The sequence below is a fragment of the Acanthopagrus latus genome, chromosome 3 (genome assembly GCF_904848185.1).
Source record: "Acanthopagrus latus isolate v.2019 chromosome 3, fAcaLat1.1, whole genome shotgun sequence".
NCBI lineage: Eukaryota > Metazoa > Chordata > Actinopteri > Spariformes > Sparidae > Acanthopagrus > Acanthopagrus latus.
In genome coordinates this window covers 20,707,092-20,720,763 of record NC_051041.1, presented here as the reverse complement: position 1 = coordinate 20,720,763, position 13,672 = coordinate 20,707,092, and the positions used below count along the sequence as shown (strand labels likewise).

The window sequence follows — 13,672 nt, the reverse complement described above, 5'->3', positions numbered from 1 at the left end:
AAACACATTGGATAAGCCTGCAAGCTTATTCAGCGAGCATTATGGACAGAGTCTCAGGCACACTGTGTGTGCACGTTTCAAACCCCCAGAGGCTGTGCACATGTAGATCCTGCTGAACGTTCCTCGCTGCCTTGACAAACAGCCAGCCAGTGTCTTCAAGAAAACAAACAACCCATAATTACCCTGTCCAACCACAGCATCACTTCCTGCAGGTCGCCGATCCAAAAGGCTCAGTCTCCCTGGCTACCCTGTTGCCCGGGAGACAGTTCGGGTGGGCCGGGTCGATGTCTCAGAGATGACAGAGACAGGCAGAGGTAGCAGTTGGCTGATAAAGGCCAGGGTGATCAGTGCTCAAGATAATATATCTACAGTTGATCAGCTCCCTCCTCCATTATTTGACTAAACTGAAGCCTTTACTAGCATCTTACAGCTTCTCCATCCTGCTCTTGAGACATTCATTTGAAATAAAAAGCCACAGGTATTAAAGTTCTAACAAGTATATTTCCAAAGCAAGTTTTGATTAAATATTAGTATTTACATCCAAGTGGTATTGCCAAGTCTTCTTCTTTCTTGCATTTATGGCACATAACTGAGCTTATTTGCACTTCATTGCCCATCAAACAAACCCACTCATAATCAAACTGCTCCATAGGCACCACCCAAACCACACAGGTGATCTTAAAGGGGAACTCAATATTTATATCCCAGCACATACCAGGATACAGTTGGAGCAAACTACACATTTCACGTGTTGCTTTATCAGATTTGCCCTGTGCTTGATTTCAATCAGGTGTTGCTTTAAATAGTGAGGTGCTGATTACTGTACAGAACCATAACAAAGAACAGACAGAAGAATGAACAGATACAGAATACCTTCCTCAGGCGTCCTGCCACACTCTGTAGTCAGCACATGATTATTTAAAGGTCACATATTATGCTAATTTGCATGCTCATTTCTTTTTCATTTTGAGCATCTACTAGAAAATGTTCAAATAAAAATGTAGTGTATCTTATCCTAATACCATGAACAATCCTAGTAGACAATCACTGTGATAAAACAACTAACAACTGTCACCAAATGTCACATAAAAAGGACAACAATCAAATCAAAAACACTGGCTTCTTTGCTCCAGCTATTTTTGAAAACTAACATATTCACAGGCATGCAGGACCAAGTTGTTTAACTCATGTCAAAACAGAAGGCCTATTTTTAGTCCAACACACATCTCTGACCCTATTCTGTCACTGCAGTTGTGACTTAGCAGAGAGCTGAGTGTCATGCTGCTCTTAAAGCATCACTGTCCAGGTCTCCCGAGTAGGTCATCCAACTCAATATGCATGTGAGGGCACTTTGTGTGGGATTCACTGTTACCCTTCTGCAAAGGAGAGGGGAGGTGATGTGAGCAGGCTGTTGCTGTGCTGCCACCTGCTGGCCGGTCTGCTTCTGAGCCTCCCTAGAGATGCGAGGAAGTTTCCGGAAAAACATATCAGCCCTTTGCCCTATTTACTTCTCCCTCATATCTCAAACAGAGCGGGTGAGGGGTCAGAAAAAGAACATTTTGTGTACTTTACCTAGACCTCCACACAAAACAAGAGATCCCTTGAGAGATGATGTCTTTTTTATCGACAAGAGTTGCTCAAGGACTGAAGAAAAAGTGAGCAAAACAGCATCTGGCATTTATTTACAAAACATCTTAACATGAGTCTGGTGGCATCATCTGACCTTTCACCCCAAGCCTTAGGGAGTGTCTGATAGTGTTCTCAGTCAGTGATAAGTCTCTCTTCAGATTCAAGAGCGTGACAAAGATGCTTACAGATAAACTGTTGTGACTGAGTCATAGCTTTGGGTTAGTTAAGCTCTGTGCCCTCCTGCGTGCGGTCTGAATGAGGGAGCTCTCGCTGTTTTGTTCCCAAATCTTCACTTTTCCTCTCTGTCCTGGCGAGAATCTGAAGCACTGTCTGGTTGAAGTCTTCGGGCTGGTCAGCGAAAACATAATGACCAGCTCCTCTGATCACCTGACAAACACAAACAAACAAAAACACAGAGTCACACAGGAGAGTCAGTTAGAGGTGAGACTGTTGCAGTTCATACGCCAACACCTTTGCATGGATTTATCTCATAAATATTTAGTGTCTAAATGCTGTTCTGTAAGCAAATGTGTATGCAAATTGAGTGTATTCATTCAATTTGAAAATGAAGCCTCCACATTATTTTTAAGGGATAGTCACCAAAAAAATCAAAAATGCTGTACATATTTCTCATTTTACCCTTATTGCTGTTTACCCGTTTAGATTGTTTTGCTGTGAGCTGTCAAGATTTGGAGCTAACGGCCGTAGAGATGTCCGCCTGCTCTCTGAATATAAAGTAACTAGATGGCACTTGGCTTGTAGTGCTCAAAGTGTGAAAAAATACATTTGAAAAACTCAAAGGCAAAGTCTCTTTCTAGAAATCATGACCCAGTTACTGAAAATAATCCACAGACTTTGTTGTGAACAGCCTCATGTAGGAACTATTTTCTTTCTACCAAACTACACCTGCCAACTGTGTCACCGCGGAGAAGATATCCACTCCTGGATGTGAGGCTCGCTACATCAGCTAGCTAACATTACAGCTCAGTTGTCTAGGATGTCGCTGATGTTTATGTCCATGAGTATATGAATGCTCTCTTCCTTGTGGTGAAAATGCTTCCTACACAAAATTTGAGAGACATGAGGGTTGATATCTACGGGATCTGGCAACTCACAAAAAATAATCAAGATTAATAAATAGTACTACAGGTAGGAGAGGAAAAAAATATGCATTTTTGTGTGAACTGTCCCTTTAAAATGCAAACTGAGATCATATTTTGCCAAGAATATTTCTTCAAAACCTTCAAAATGAAACTGAAAATAAAATCAGTCTAAGGAACCCACCCTGATTTCAGCATCTGGTCTGGTTTTCTTGAACGCGTATCCAGAGTCACTGTCAATGCTGGAGCGTGACCCATAGATGAAGGAAATGGGAATGTCGCCCTGGACCTGGTCGATCCTCTCCAGCATGGGCCTCTTAGCCCAGCCGTAGGGAATGGTCATGTTCTTAAAGGCCGTCTCTCCACTGACACACAAAGACATCATATTGGAGATATGTACGATGTTCTTTGAGAGAAATATAATATCAGTACATATCGCTTCCTCACCTTGGAGTCTGGGCATTCAGATGGTAGATGTAGTCAGATACTGTGTTGTCATCAAAAACAGAAGAGTATTTCTGCTTGAAGTCTGATCTGATTGTCTGGACCAGCATCGGACCTGCGAAAACAGAAATCAGAAAACAATTTACTACCAGATATCAGCTCCAGACCACTGAAACGAGAAATGGCAACTTCTCCTAACCTCTCCGCATTTTCCTATTTTGTGCCGTGCAGGTTTTAACCAGAAAATATTTAGGAAAAGGACACAATATCTCTGTTTTAGTGTGAGGCTGACTTTTCAGAAGCTCTTTCAAAAGCAGATGAAGAGAAAGAGGCTGACAGGGAAAAAAAACAAACCTTCAACATGTTTGTCTTTTTCAGTCATGTGAAAACAATCAAAGCGATGACAAGGCAGAGCCGCAGGGACCCGAAGCTGCATCTTTTTTGTGTTAGGATGCAAAAGTGTTTACAGGAATGTATCTTTAATGCACAAAACATCTGAAAACAATCTGACAACACAACTGGCATGAAGTGGTAAAGTCATCACAGTCATGTTCTTATTTTTTTTTTTACACTAATTAAATCAAAGGTCTGCTTTTAATGTTTCTTTAATTTGATGTTTTTAAATTGATAAACCTAATCGTCCTTAGAAAGCCACAGCTTAAATCTGTCTACTGAATATAATACTATAATAATAGAATGTAGAATACATGAGTGTGTTAATGTGTAGTGTGTGTATGTGTGTGCTGACCTAGAGGTCCAGCCAGTCTGAGTCCAGCCAGAGGGTTAAAGGGGCTCATGACTGCCCCCATAGCTCTGATCCACATTGGGATGGAGGAGTGGTTGGGATTCTCTGGACGAGCTGGGAACCCCCATGGCTCCACCAGCAGCAGGTGTTTCACCCTGCACACATGCACGCACAGTTACTTAATAAACGTACAAATACAACGTTAAACTTAAATTACAAATACACATTTATTTGTTCACAAGTGTGAGCAAGTACATAAAAAAGGCAGATCCCTAATGCAGGAAGTTGTTCAAGCGACAGTTCGGCCCTCTCTCACCCACAGACACACACACACATCAAAGCACCTGTGTGGGTATTTGAGCGTGTAGGCAGCAGACAGGTATCCTCCAAGGTTGTGTCCCAGCAGCACCATCTCCTCCAGTCCGACCTTCTCCCTCCACTCCTCCAGGGCTGTCATAAACTGCTCCTCAGCCCCCTCTGGGTCACTTGTGAACTGGGGGCGGCTGCTCCTGCCGAAGCCCAGCAGGTCCAGAGCGTAGACCGGTCCGCTGCTGGAGAGAGAGTCCAAGTTTTGGGCCCAAAGGGCAACCCCGCCTCCGAAGCCATGCAGCAGGACCAGGGGGGGCCTGGACTGGGCTGAGGGTTCTGGGACGGAGCCTGGCTGGGTGGAAAAAGCTAAGGTCCACAAATAGTTGCTGTTGGATATCCGGACATGCTGTCTGGAGAAAGGCCGCGTCACACCTGCAGTACAGGGGGAAAAGTACGGGACAAGGATAGATGGAGAAAGGAGAAGAAGGGGAAATGTGACTCATTCTGGCTGCTTCAATGATTTGTTTGTTCAGTAAGCACTCCATGTATTTCTGACCCTTTTCGTAAGAAAAAAAAAAAAACACTCATAAGTGGGTCAACAGTTCTTTAAGACACACTTACACTTGAGCATTTTTTCTTCTGCATCTTTAAGCTGAGAGGGAGACGTGGGGCACCAGGAGGGAAGCCAACTTAATATCCAGGAGCTGTGACTCAGACAGGGAAGATGCAACTGAAGCAGGCACACAGAACACATGAAGTACATGCAAACGCAGACAAAAACAAACTAGGAACTGAACTTTGACCCCTTGATCATCAGTGCTATCAGTGCTGCTGGTGTTCAGTCTATAAAAGACTTGTCTGAATCCCAATTTTTGTGACTGGAAGTCATGCAAACAGTAAAGAAAGTGAAGCCCAGACTCTGTATTTAGAGAACTTCTCCTATTCCCATTAAAACAGCCACTGTCAATTTCATTTTGACGCGTTTTTAGCATACTCTTTCAAAGACTACTAGGAACGATTAGGCGTAACATTCACATCAAATGCACCAACAGACAGTTAGAGGACACAAATTATATGTTTGTAACAGACATGTCGGCAGAGATTTCAACGACTTAAATAAGATTGTTGTTTCATCTTTTATGCTATAAGAATAACAATCTCTGTCAAGGGAGCACTTTGTTCCCCGAATTAAGCAGATGAAACGGTATGTCTGAACTGGTATCCAACGACAATCGGATATTTGATAGTAAACCAGTTTACATTAAAATAGCGATATTTTGACGGAGGTTTGGTTTGTTTTCGGCTGAGCTCGTAAAGAAAGATAACGTCTCGCGGAGCTATTTCTGGTTTTAGAACAGTGTGTTTAATGTCAGCGTAAAGCGGAAGTAGACACAACATGTAAAGTCACATAACTAACCACGGCTGGAGGATAACTGAAGAAGAAGCGCTGGTAAAGGTGAAAAACTCACCTCTGCTCTTTGGCAGGCTGGATCTCCTCCGCCATCCTTCGCATGGTGTTTAATTGTGTTGTCGCGACCATGTCAGAAAGTAGTGACACTCTGTCTATGCTGCGTTCCCGTACATCTCGTAAAGAATGAAATGAAAGTTGAGGTATAAATTACAACTAATAACACAATGCCATTTATCCCTCATGTGTCTGTCGAGTATGTGATCAAATTAGAATTTGATGTGATTGCGAAAACCTCAATTCTTTTTAGTTTGGTTTTAGTAATTTGGCAATTTTAGGAGTTTTAGGGGGTGTTACACGGGGCTGGTCGATTTTATTTCCAATTGTCCCTGAAGGCAGCAGTGTGATTTGAACCAGGTCCTCGGCTCAGGTGAGCCAGTTACAGGTTATAGGGCTGCATGTATGGTTTTAATCCATGTTGTTCTAGTGTGCTGGCAGAAATGTCCCATCTCTGTCAATTTGTGCTGCCTTCATGAAGATGAAGACGTGGATTCTGAAGCATTTAGAAGCGTTTCAGCCCTGAGCCAAAACCCAAGCAATGCTGACCTCCAGTGACTTCATACTACAAAGGTAATATTTTATACAAAGGGAAACTTTGGCCCCCACGACCCAAAATAAGAATGATGCAATTAAACATTATAATAATAAGTAAAAATACAAAAACAAGTGAGGGATTGTGGGGTTAGCTATTAGCATGTCAGTTAGCATAACCTGTTGATTAAGGTTTCCCTTACAAAGTCATAAACTGATCCTAATATTCAGCCAGCTAACACTAGCTGTTTATGCTGTGAAGTTCACATTTTTATTTTTATATCTGGCCCATACATATTTTACCTGAACATTACTTCAGTTAATGCTAAACATTTTTAATAATTTTTTTTAATCTAAAGGCGGAATATAGCACGTTAGCAAGCTTTTATATCCTGGAGCTCAGTGGTCCTATGAGGCCCCTGCTGATGCTCCTGGAAGTGGCTTCTGCTGGGCTACTGAAATTTACTTTTTACATAGTCTTCACTAAACAACTGGTGGGAGCACTTGCTTAAGCTGCTGTAAATTAATGATGAAAACAAACATGAAAACACCAAAGATAAAGTCTAATTACTAATTAAATAAACTGACACTGCCTGGAGGGGCTGAAAAATAAATCCAAATGTGCCTTGTGGGTCTAGTTCAATGACAAACCAAGGTAGATGACTTTGGCCTTCCTCAAGCTAATATCTTGGCTGACAGACAGAAAAACACAGAGAGATTAAACCTTTGCTTATCTGCATACATTTCTTATTATAATTAAAGATAAGATCAGATGATTTAAGATCAGAGGCAAAGTTAATTTCATGTCATTATCAAGGATTTGAGTGAACAGTATGATCCTGACTGCTGCTATAGGAATAGCTTTTCTTTTTTTACTCCATAGTCTTACCTTGAATCTCATTAATTCTTAAAAGGGGGTTTATCTTAAAGATTTACAGAGGTTTTATCCTCGAAAAGGTCAGAATCATCCTTCAAGAAATTATTCCCTCAGTAGTCAGTGTTTGAAGAGTTATTTTTGACTTTTGGAGATGTTGGGAAAGGAGAACTATCTAATGAACCCAGGCTATCATAAGATTTGAACTGGCCCACAAACATACATTATATTATGTACATCATGAAAATAAGAAAAGAATGTACATCTGAGCACCTTTACTCAGATATTCTTTTCTCCAACATGGTGTACCTGGATTTTATTACTTTTTAAACACAGTGATGAGTTGAAGAACAGCTGCTCTGCGTATTAGATGATAGTGATTTTCTTTTTCACAGGTCAAGGACAATTTGAGGGTAGCCCTGCCAGTCCTGGTCCACAAGGTGGCGTACTTGTGTTCTATAAGTATATATATGCACACACACACACACACACACACACACACACACACACACACACACACACACACACACACACACACACACACACACACACACACACACACACACACACACACTCCATCTCTGGCTGCTTTGTCCTTCATTCTTCAAACATCATTTTCCTCTCATCCCACCCACTTCTGCTGGCTCTTGGACTATGGGCTGACTGAGTGGTTCCTGAGTGGTTCATTTCCTTTGCTCTCATAGATGCACACACTCTCTGTGTGTTACTGTCCGTTCACTCTGCTGAGCACTCAAAATTTCATAAGCAAATAGACAATGAGGCTGTAGTCAAGCCCATAGAGGAGCAGCGTTAGTATAAGACAGTAGCTGTCTGGAGACCAGTAACTGGGTGAAGCTTTTAGTGGGGAGCATAAAGCTGCAGCACGGAGCTGGCCCACTCACTGAGTCTTACGAATAAATGCTCGTCATGCTAGCTAGAGGTTACACAGTTTATCCTCTTTCTCTTCTTTTATCAGAGGCTCAAAATCAGTAACCCGTGATCCGGCAGTAAATTGACTTAGGAAAGAATCTGTTGAGTCTCATCAGTCCTGGGACAATAAGGAGGAAGAGGCAGAGCCAATACAGTTTAGTCTAAATTGTTTGATTGTGTAATCTTATTTTCCTTGGAGGTGTGAATGGTGCCAACTCAGGTAGCACTTTACTGTGGTGGGCGCAGGCATCCTATGGCGGTCGTGGCATACAGAATTATGCTTTTATCCGGTATAGTTATACTCAAGAATCTTGCTCAAACTCAGAAAAAACATGAAAATCTGCTTGGATTTTAGTCGGTGTCTGGAATTTGACCATAAATCTGTGTCCCAGTTCCATAATACATACTAGTTTTTAACAGTCTTTGTTTGTTCACCCTGGAAAAGTGATACAATGAATGGATAAGTTCACACAAATATACAAATTCTGTCATTATCTACTCATCCCCTTGCTGATGGAAAGTCGATTAAAGTTTCACAGTGCAAAAAAACATTTCTGGAGCTTCGCAGCAAAATGGCATTGAAGCTTTTTCTTCAGTTTTCAGTCTTAATTTGTAATGTTATATGATACTAGTCTTACCTCTGATGTAAGCTAAGTGGTTATATCCTGGAGGTTATTGTAAACAGATATTTTGGTGGGTTCTATAGAAAGATCATGACATTAAAGATTTCTTCATTCTAATCAAGTGGCCTAGTAAGCCATCATAGTATCACTTCAGGAACCAGGAGCTGTAGCAGCTCAATGGAATTCAGTCATTAATTTCATCATGTATACCTGTACATGTGTGAATGCCATCTGTGGAAAAGGATTTTAGGTTAATTTAGACGTGACACACGCTTCCTGTCCATGTGACACCTGAGATTACTGTTTGCGCCTAAATACAAAGCAGATGAGGAACAAATTCAACCCACACAGGCATTTTCACTTAAGCCTAATTGGGCCCAGTTAGCTGTGTGTGAACAGACTCTCCCACCAGATTAGTAGCAGGCGTTAATTTATGCCGTCATCATTTTTATTAGTGCATGAAGTTTGGTGACTTCATGTAGTCCAGCTAAACCTAAACAGGAGGTGGACTCAACTAGAGGAATTGAATAAGGAGGCTATGAGGGCGTCTGGATCTTAATTAATCGTAATAAAATAAAATTGGTAATGTATGTTATTTATACCATAGTCTTGGAGATTCAATCATCTTTTTTGTGTATGTTTATATATTAGTATGTGAGTTGGTTAATGAATAAAAGGACAGGGAGGGAGGGCGATCGAACATGTCGCTGTTATATTTTCCATAGTTGCGTGTGGGTGCTCGTGTGTGCTGTCTGTTCTGGGGTCAGCTGCTATTAGGTCTGATTAGCATAACACAAACCCACAGTAGATCAGTCCGTTAGCTGTGAGCACAAACCTCACTCTCTCATGAGTTTTTTTTGGGCCATGGCCCAGTGCAGTATGGGTAATAAGAGTGACCAAGCTGTTAGCAGAAGATAGAAAGGGGATGGAGGAGAGGCGGTGGGTCTGTCTGGTTGCTAGGATACGCGGCCGGCGCCAACAGCGGATATGATTTATAATGGCCAGTCTCCCTGTCTCGCTTTCTCCGCTACTTTCCTCCTTCCTCTCCTCCCTCTCCTCCCTCTCACTTTTCCACTGACTCTCTCCATCCTCTACCCTCATTTCTATCCTCAGCATCTCTACGGGTCTATTAACCGGCTCTGTCTGACTGATCTGAGTACTTACTGCCGGCATTAGTAAGGGCTATTATTTCTATGGGTGTTCCTGATATTCCTTCCATCGTGAGCACACTGAGATAAATTCAAAGCAACTTCAGTTTATTTGGCAGTAACAACAAATCTCATTTCGGTCCATCTCTCTTCAGTCTCATGGGTCGTACATGCACGGTGTAATCTTACTGGTACAGTAACATCTGTGTGTTTATGTGTTAGTGTGCGTTTTCACTTGATCTTGCACAAGCTGCACCCACATGGATGGACAGTATTGATTTGTAGAGACTTGATCCATCTCGGGATGTGAAAATCTTAAGAGACAAAATCAGGGTGAGTAGGAGGGGTCAGGAAGCCTTGTGAGGATAGGAGACAAAAGGTGAAATGGAGGGCCATTTATCAGATGAATGGATGATGTACAAGTATTTAGTCACCCATAGTTGAACTAAAACAGGTTTGTCAGAGGAGATATCAGAATATTTAAAAAAGAGAGAGATGAGTTCTCTGAGAATATTTTGTGTTAAGGTGATTTAGGAGATTTGTCTCAGAGCAGTATTCAGACTATCACAAGACACTGAAACTTTCTGCTAGAAGACAGACTGATACAATTACTTTTGGGTTAGTGGCTCCTTCTAGCAGAGAGACAGAGGTTGAACTGCAGAGTTTGCTGTTGACTTTGCTTTAGATTTAGCTGTGGGCAGATGACACTGGTTAACTGCTATCTGATATTCATGGAGACGTATCTGCCAATATCCGTCTATTTGCTATTTTCTTTCAAATGAATCAAATTCAGCCTCAATAAGTTTTTCCAAAACAGTGCCATTTATACAAAAATCTCACTGGGACCTATTTTCTGCTGAAGAAATCAGCCTGTACAAAACTACAACCTTTCTATCCATCGATTAGCTGTGACCACTAACCCTGTGTAGGGCCACTGGGGGCTGGAGCCGATCCCAGATGTCACTGGGCGAGCGGCGGGGTGCACCCTGGACAGGTTGCCAGTTCATCACAGGACAGACATAAAGACCCATAAAGACCATAAAGAATTAATCCAAGAACACTTTTGCTACAAGGAAACCATGCTATACTAAAGTTGGGATGCTGAATGTAAATATAAACATAAATAAAACTGAATGTGATTATTTGCTAATCATTTCGACAAATTGAAAATAGTACAATGACACAGTATGTTTCATGCAATTTATTTCAAACACCTTGGGACAGGAGCAACAACAGACAGATAATGTGATAGTATCATGATTGGATATGAAAAGAGCGTCCTCCAAAGGCTCAGTTGTTAGCAGCAAGGATGGGGCAGCATTCACCACTTTGTAAAACACGTAACTGTATAAAGAATATTAATACATGGGCTCAGCAACACTTGCTAAAACTGTTGTCTGTAAACAAAGTTAGGTTGTAAATGATGGGGGTTATCCAGAGTAACAGGGACACTTTCAGGAGATTACTTTTTAATTTTCAAAAACACAATCCTGTAAAAAATCCCAGTTCAGACTGGTGAGAGAAGATTATGTTTGTCTCAAATGTGTTAACTGACTCCTTAATAGAGCTGCAACAATTAGTCAAGTAATGGATTAGTGAATCAATAGAAAATTAGCTGCCAGCTTGATATCCATTCAATTGTTTTTTGGTTTTTTTTTAAGAAAAAATGTCAAACATTAAATGAGCTTCTGTAAGGGGTGTACTCCTTTATTGTCATTTATGATGATTACATTTTCTGGGTTCTGCACTGTTGGTTGGACAAAAAAAGCAATTTATATATGTCACTCCTCAAAACTGTAATGAGCATTTTTATTTTTTTTCTTTACATTTTACAGTCAAAATAGATTAACTGACAATGAAAATACTCATTAGTTGCTGTCAATGCAGGCCAATATGTATGTAGTGTGAGGAGCTAAACAACCTGGACTGGATTCATGGTTGACACAAGACAGATTTCAGCTGCTGGTAGCAACTTTAGACAGATGAGTTGTACGTGATCAGGCCATGCCTTGCTTTAAATATTTTCCCCACAAAAAACATTTTTATTCCTTTGTGTACAGTTTAACTACCAACTAGAGTAACATCCTGGCAATTTCTATTTCAACATGTCTCATTTCTGAATATGAAATACTGTTTTAGAATAGAATAAAATATGTGCTTTATTTAATTTGCTGTGATACAGACTGTAGCAGGAAGCATGGTGGGTGAGCTGAATGTTTGCAGTGAGAAGGGCTTTGTTAGATGTGTGTAACTGAAAAGACTGCTGAGTCTTTCTTCAGCCTCTTTTCAGAAAAGGCTCACATTTTTACAAGTCTATCTTTCAACAACAAGAAGAGATCCCTTTCTAAAGCAATACCAATGAAAGAGATGTCGGGGGGCAAATCAACATCTTGTCAATTTGTACAAAAATGTACTTTTAGTTGTTCAAAACAAGCAGCTATCTTCCAAAATTATGGTGTTTTTAGTGCCAAATCCCTGTTTCCAAGGAAAATGCAATGACACCATCAGGGAGCGTCAGTATGGATAGGAGGAACTATTACAGTGACATTTGTACATGTGGCATTAAAGCCATTTGCAGTCCATGATGACCAATCACAGTTCTTCCTGTCTTCCTGTGTTATCTCTGTAGGTATGGCATACACAGTATCCTGCTGTGTAGCTACGGGGGCTACATGTTTCGCAGCCATGCCATAACCACTTAACACACGACTGTAAATCTAGCTTTAGTGCTCGTGTCACATGAGCCTCCCAGATGTTTTGTTTTGCAAAGCTAAAATGTCTCCTCTGGTTAGCTGAGGCATCATCTATCAGACTTCTTAACTTATCCCCACTCATTAAATTGGATTATTTGACGAAGCAAGAAGTCTGTTTGTCTCTTAGTTCTGCATCCATAAGTGATCCAGGAAGACATTCAAACCAGAGTGTCCGTATTTCTCTTTCACTCTCAGTCTGTCCAGTGTCTTCCAGTAAATGGAGGATAATTTTAGAGCGATAAAGAGCCCAGAGGATATCGAGGGGAGGGAACACACACACACACACACACACACACACACACACACACACACACACACACACACACACACACACACACTCACACTCACACACACACACGCACACACAATAAGATGGTCCCTCATTCCCTGTTGCACCTGCTGACCCCACAGGATCCACTGAGATCGGCTACTGCTGAGTGTGCGGCTTCCACACACACACACACACACATACAGGAATGCGTACGCACTTTGACTAATAGGCCTAATGCTTCCTGAAGAGGGCCCAGCACTGCATTAGCTACGGATGTGGGATTGATTTAGAAACTGAAAGCCTTCTAGTCTACGTTTGTGTGTGTGTGTGTGTGTGTGTGAGTGTGTGTGTGTGTGAGAATATGTTGTGCACTCACTGGTGTGTCCTTTTCCTCCATCCCCCTCCTCTAACATTATCTGTTTACTCACAAATGATGCACACACACACACACACACACACACACACACACACACACACACACACACACACACACACAGAGAAAGATACGAAGATGTTTTATGAATTTTGAGGCTTGATATTCAAGATATCTTTAAATTCAGCCAATTTCTTTACTAAAAAGCTCACCTGTACAGAGTCTGATCCCGGAACATTACTCTTTACAGAAACGAAAATCCTTTGAATGAACATTCAGACCGTCATCAAACTCGCTTACTAATTTTAGAGTTAGCAGCGGGGCTAATTAAGGCAGTTTGACCCATAACACCAATTAAACAGCAGTGAAACTCTGGAAAACATTAGTCCTTCTAATGCCGGATTAATTCCTGACATCAGTATTAAAAAATTGAATTAAAAATATAATTGACTAATGGAATAAAGAGCGTTTTTG

General features: G+C 41.2%; 1 protein-coding gene across 1 annotated transcript; it reads right to left on the bottom strand.

The window, feature by feature from the left end:
* Nucleotides 1-481: 481 nt before the first annotated feature.
* LOC119017213 (1-acylglycerol-3-phosphate O-acyltransferase ABHD5-like) lies at nt 482-8,958 on the bottom strand. The gene is made up of 8 exons (XM_037093734.1): nt 8,864-8,958; nt 5,697-5,811; nt 4,849-4,931; nt 4,263-4,659; nt 3,922-4,073; nt 3,177-3,288; nt 2,914-3,094; nt 482-2,016 (listed from the first exon to the last, which is right to left on the bottom strand). Exons 2-8 carry the CDS (start codon nt 5,765-5,767, stop codon nt 1,849-1,851), a joined length of 1,164 nt encoding a protein of 387 aa, XP_036949629.1. The 5' UTR covers nt 5,768-5,811; nt 8,864-8,958; the 3' UTR covers nt 482-1,848.
* Nucleotides 8,959-13,672: the final 4,714 nt, after the last annotated feature.

Excerpts from the sequence above, each read along its gene's own strand:
- LOC119017213 (XM_037093734.1), bottom strand. The coding sequence starts at position 5,767 with ATGGTCGCGACAACACAATTAAACACCATGCGAAGGATGGCGGAGGAG. Across the intron at positions 4,660-4,848 it reads AGAAGAAAAAATGCTCAAGT|GTGTGACGCGGCCTTTCTCC; the intron begins GTAAGTGTGTCT and ends CCTGTACTGCAG. Across the intron at positions 3,289-3,921 it reads CAGACTGGCTGGACCTCTAG|GTCCGATGCTGGTCCAGACA; the intron begins GTCAGCACACAC and ends CTGTTTTCGCAG.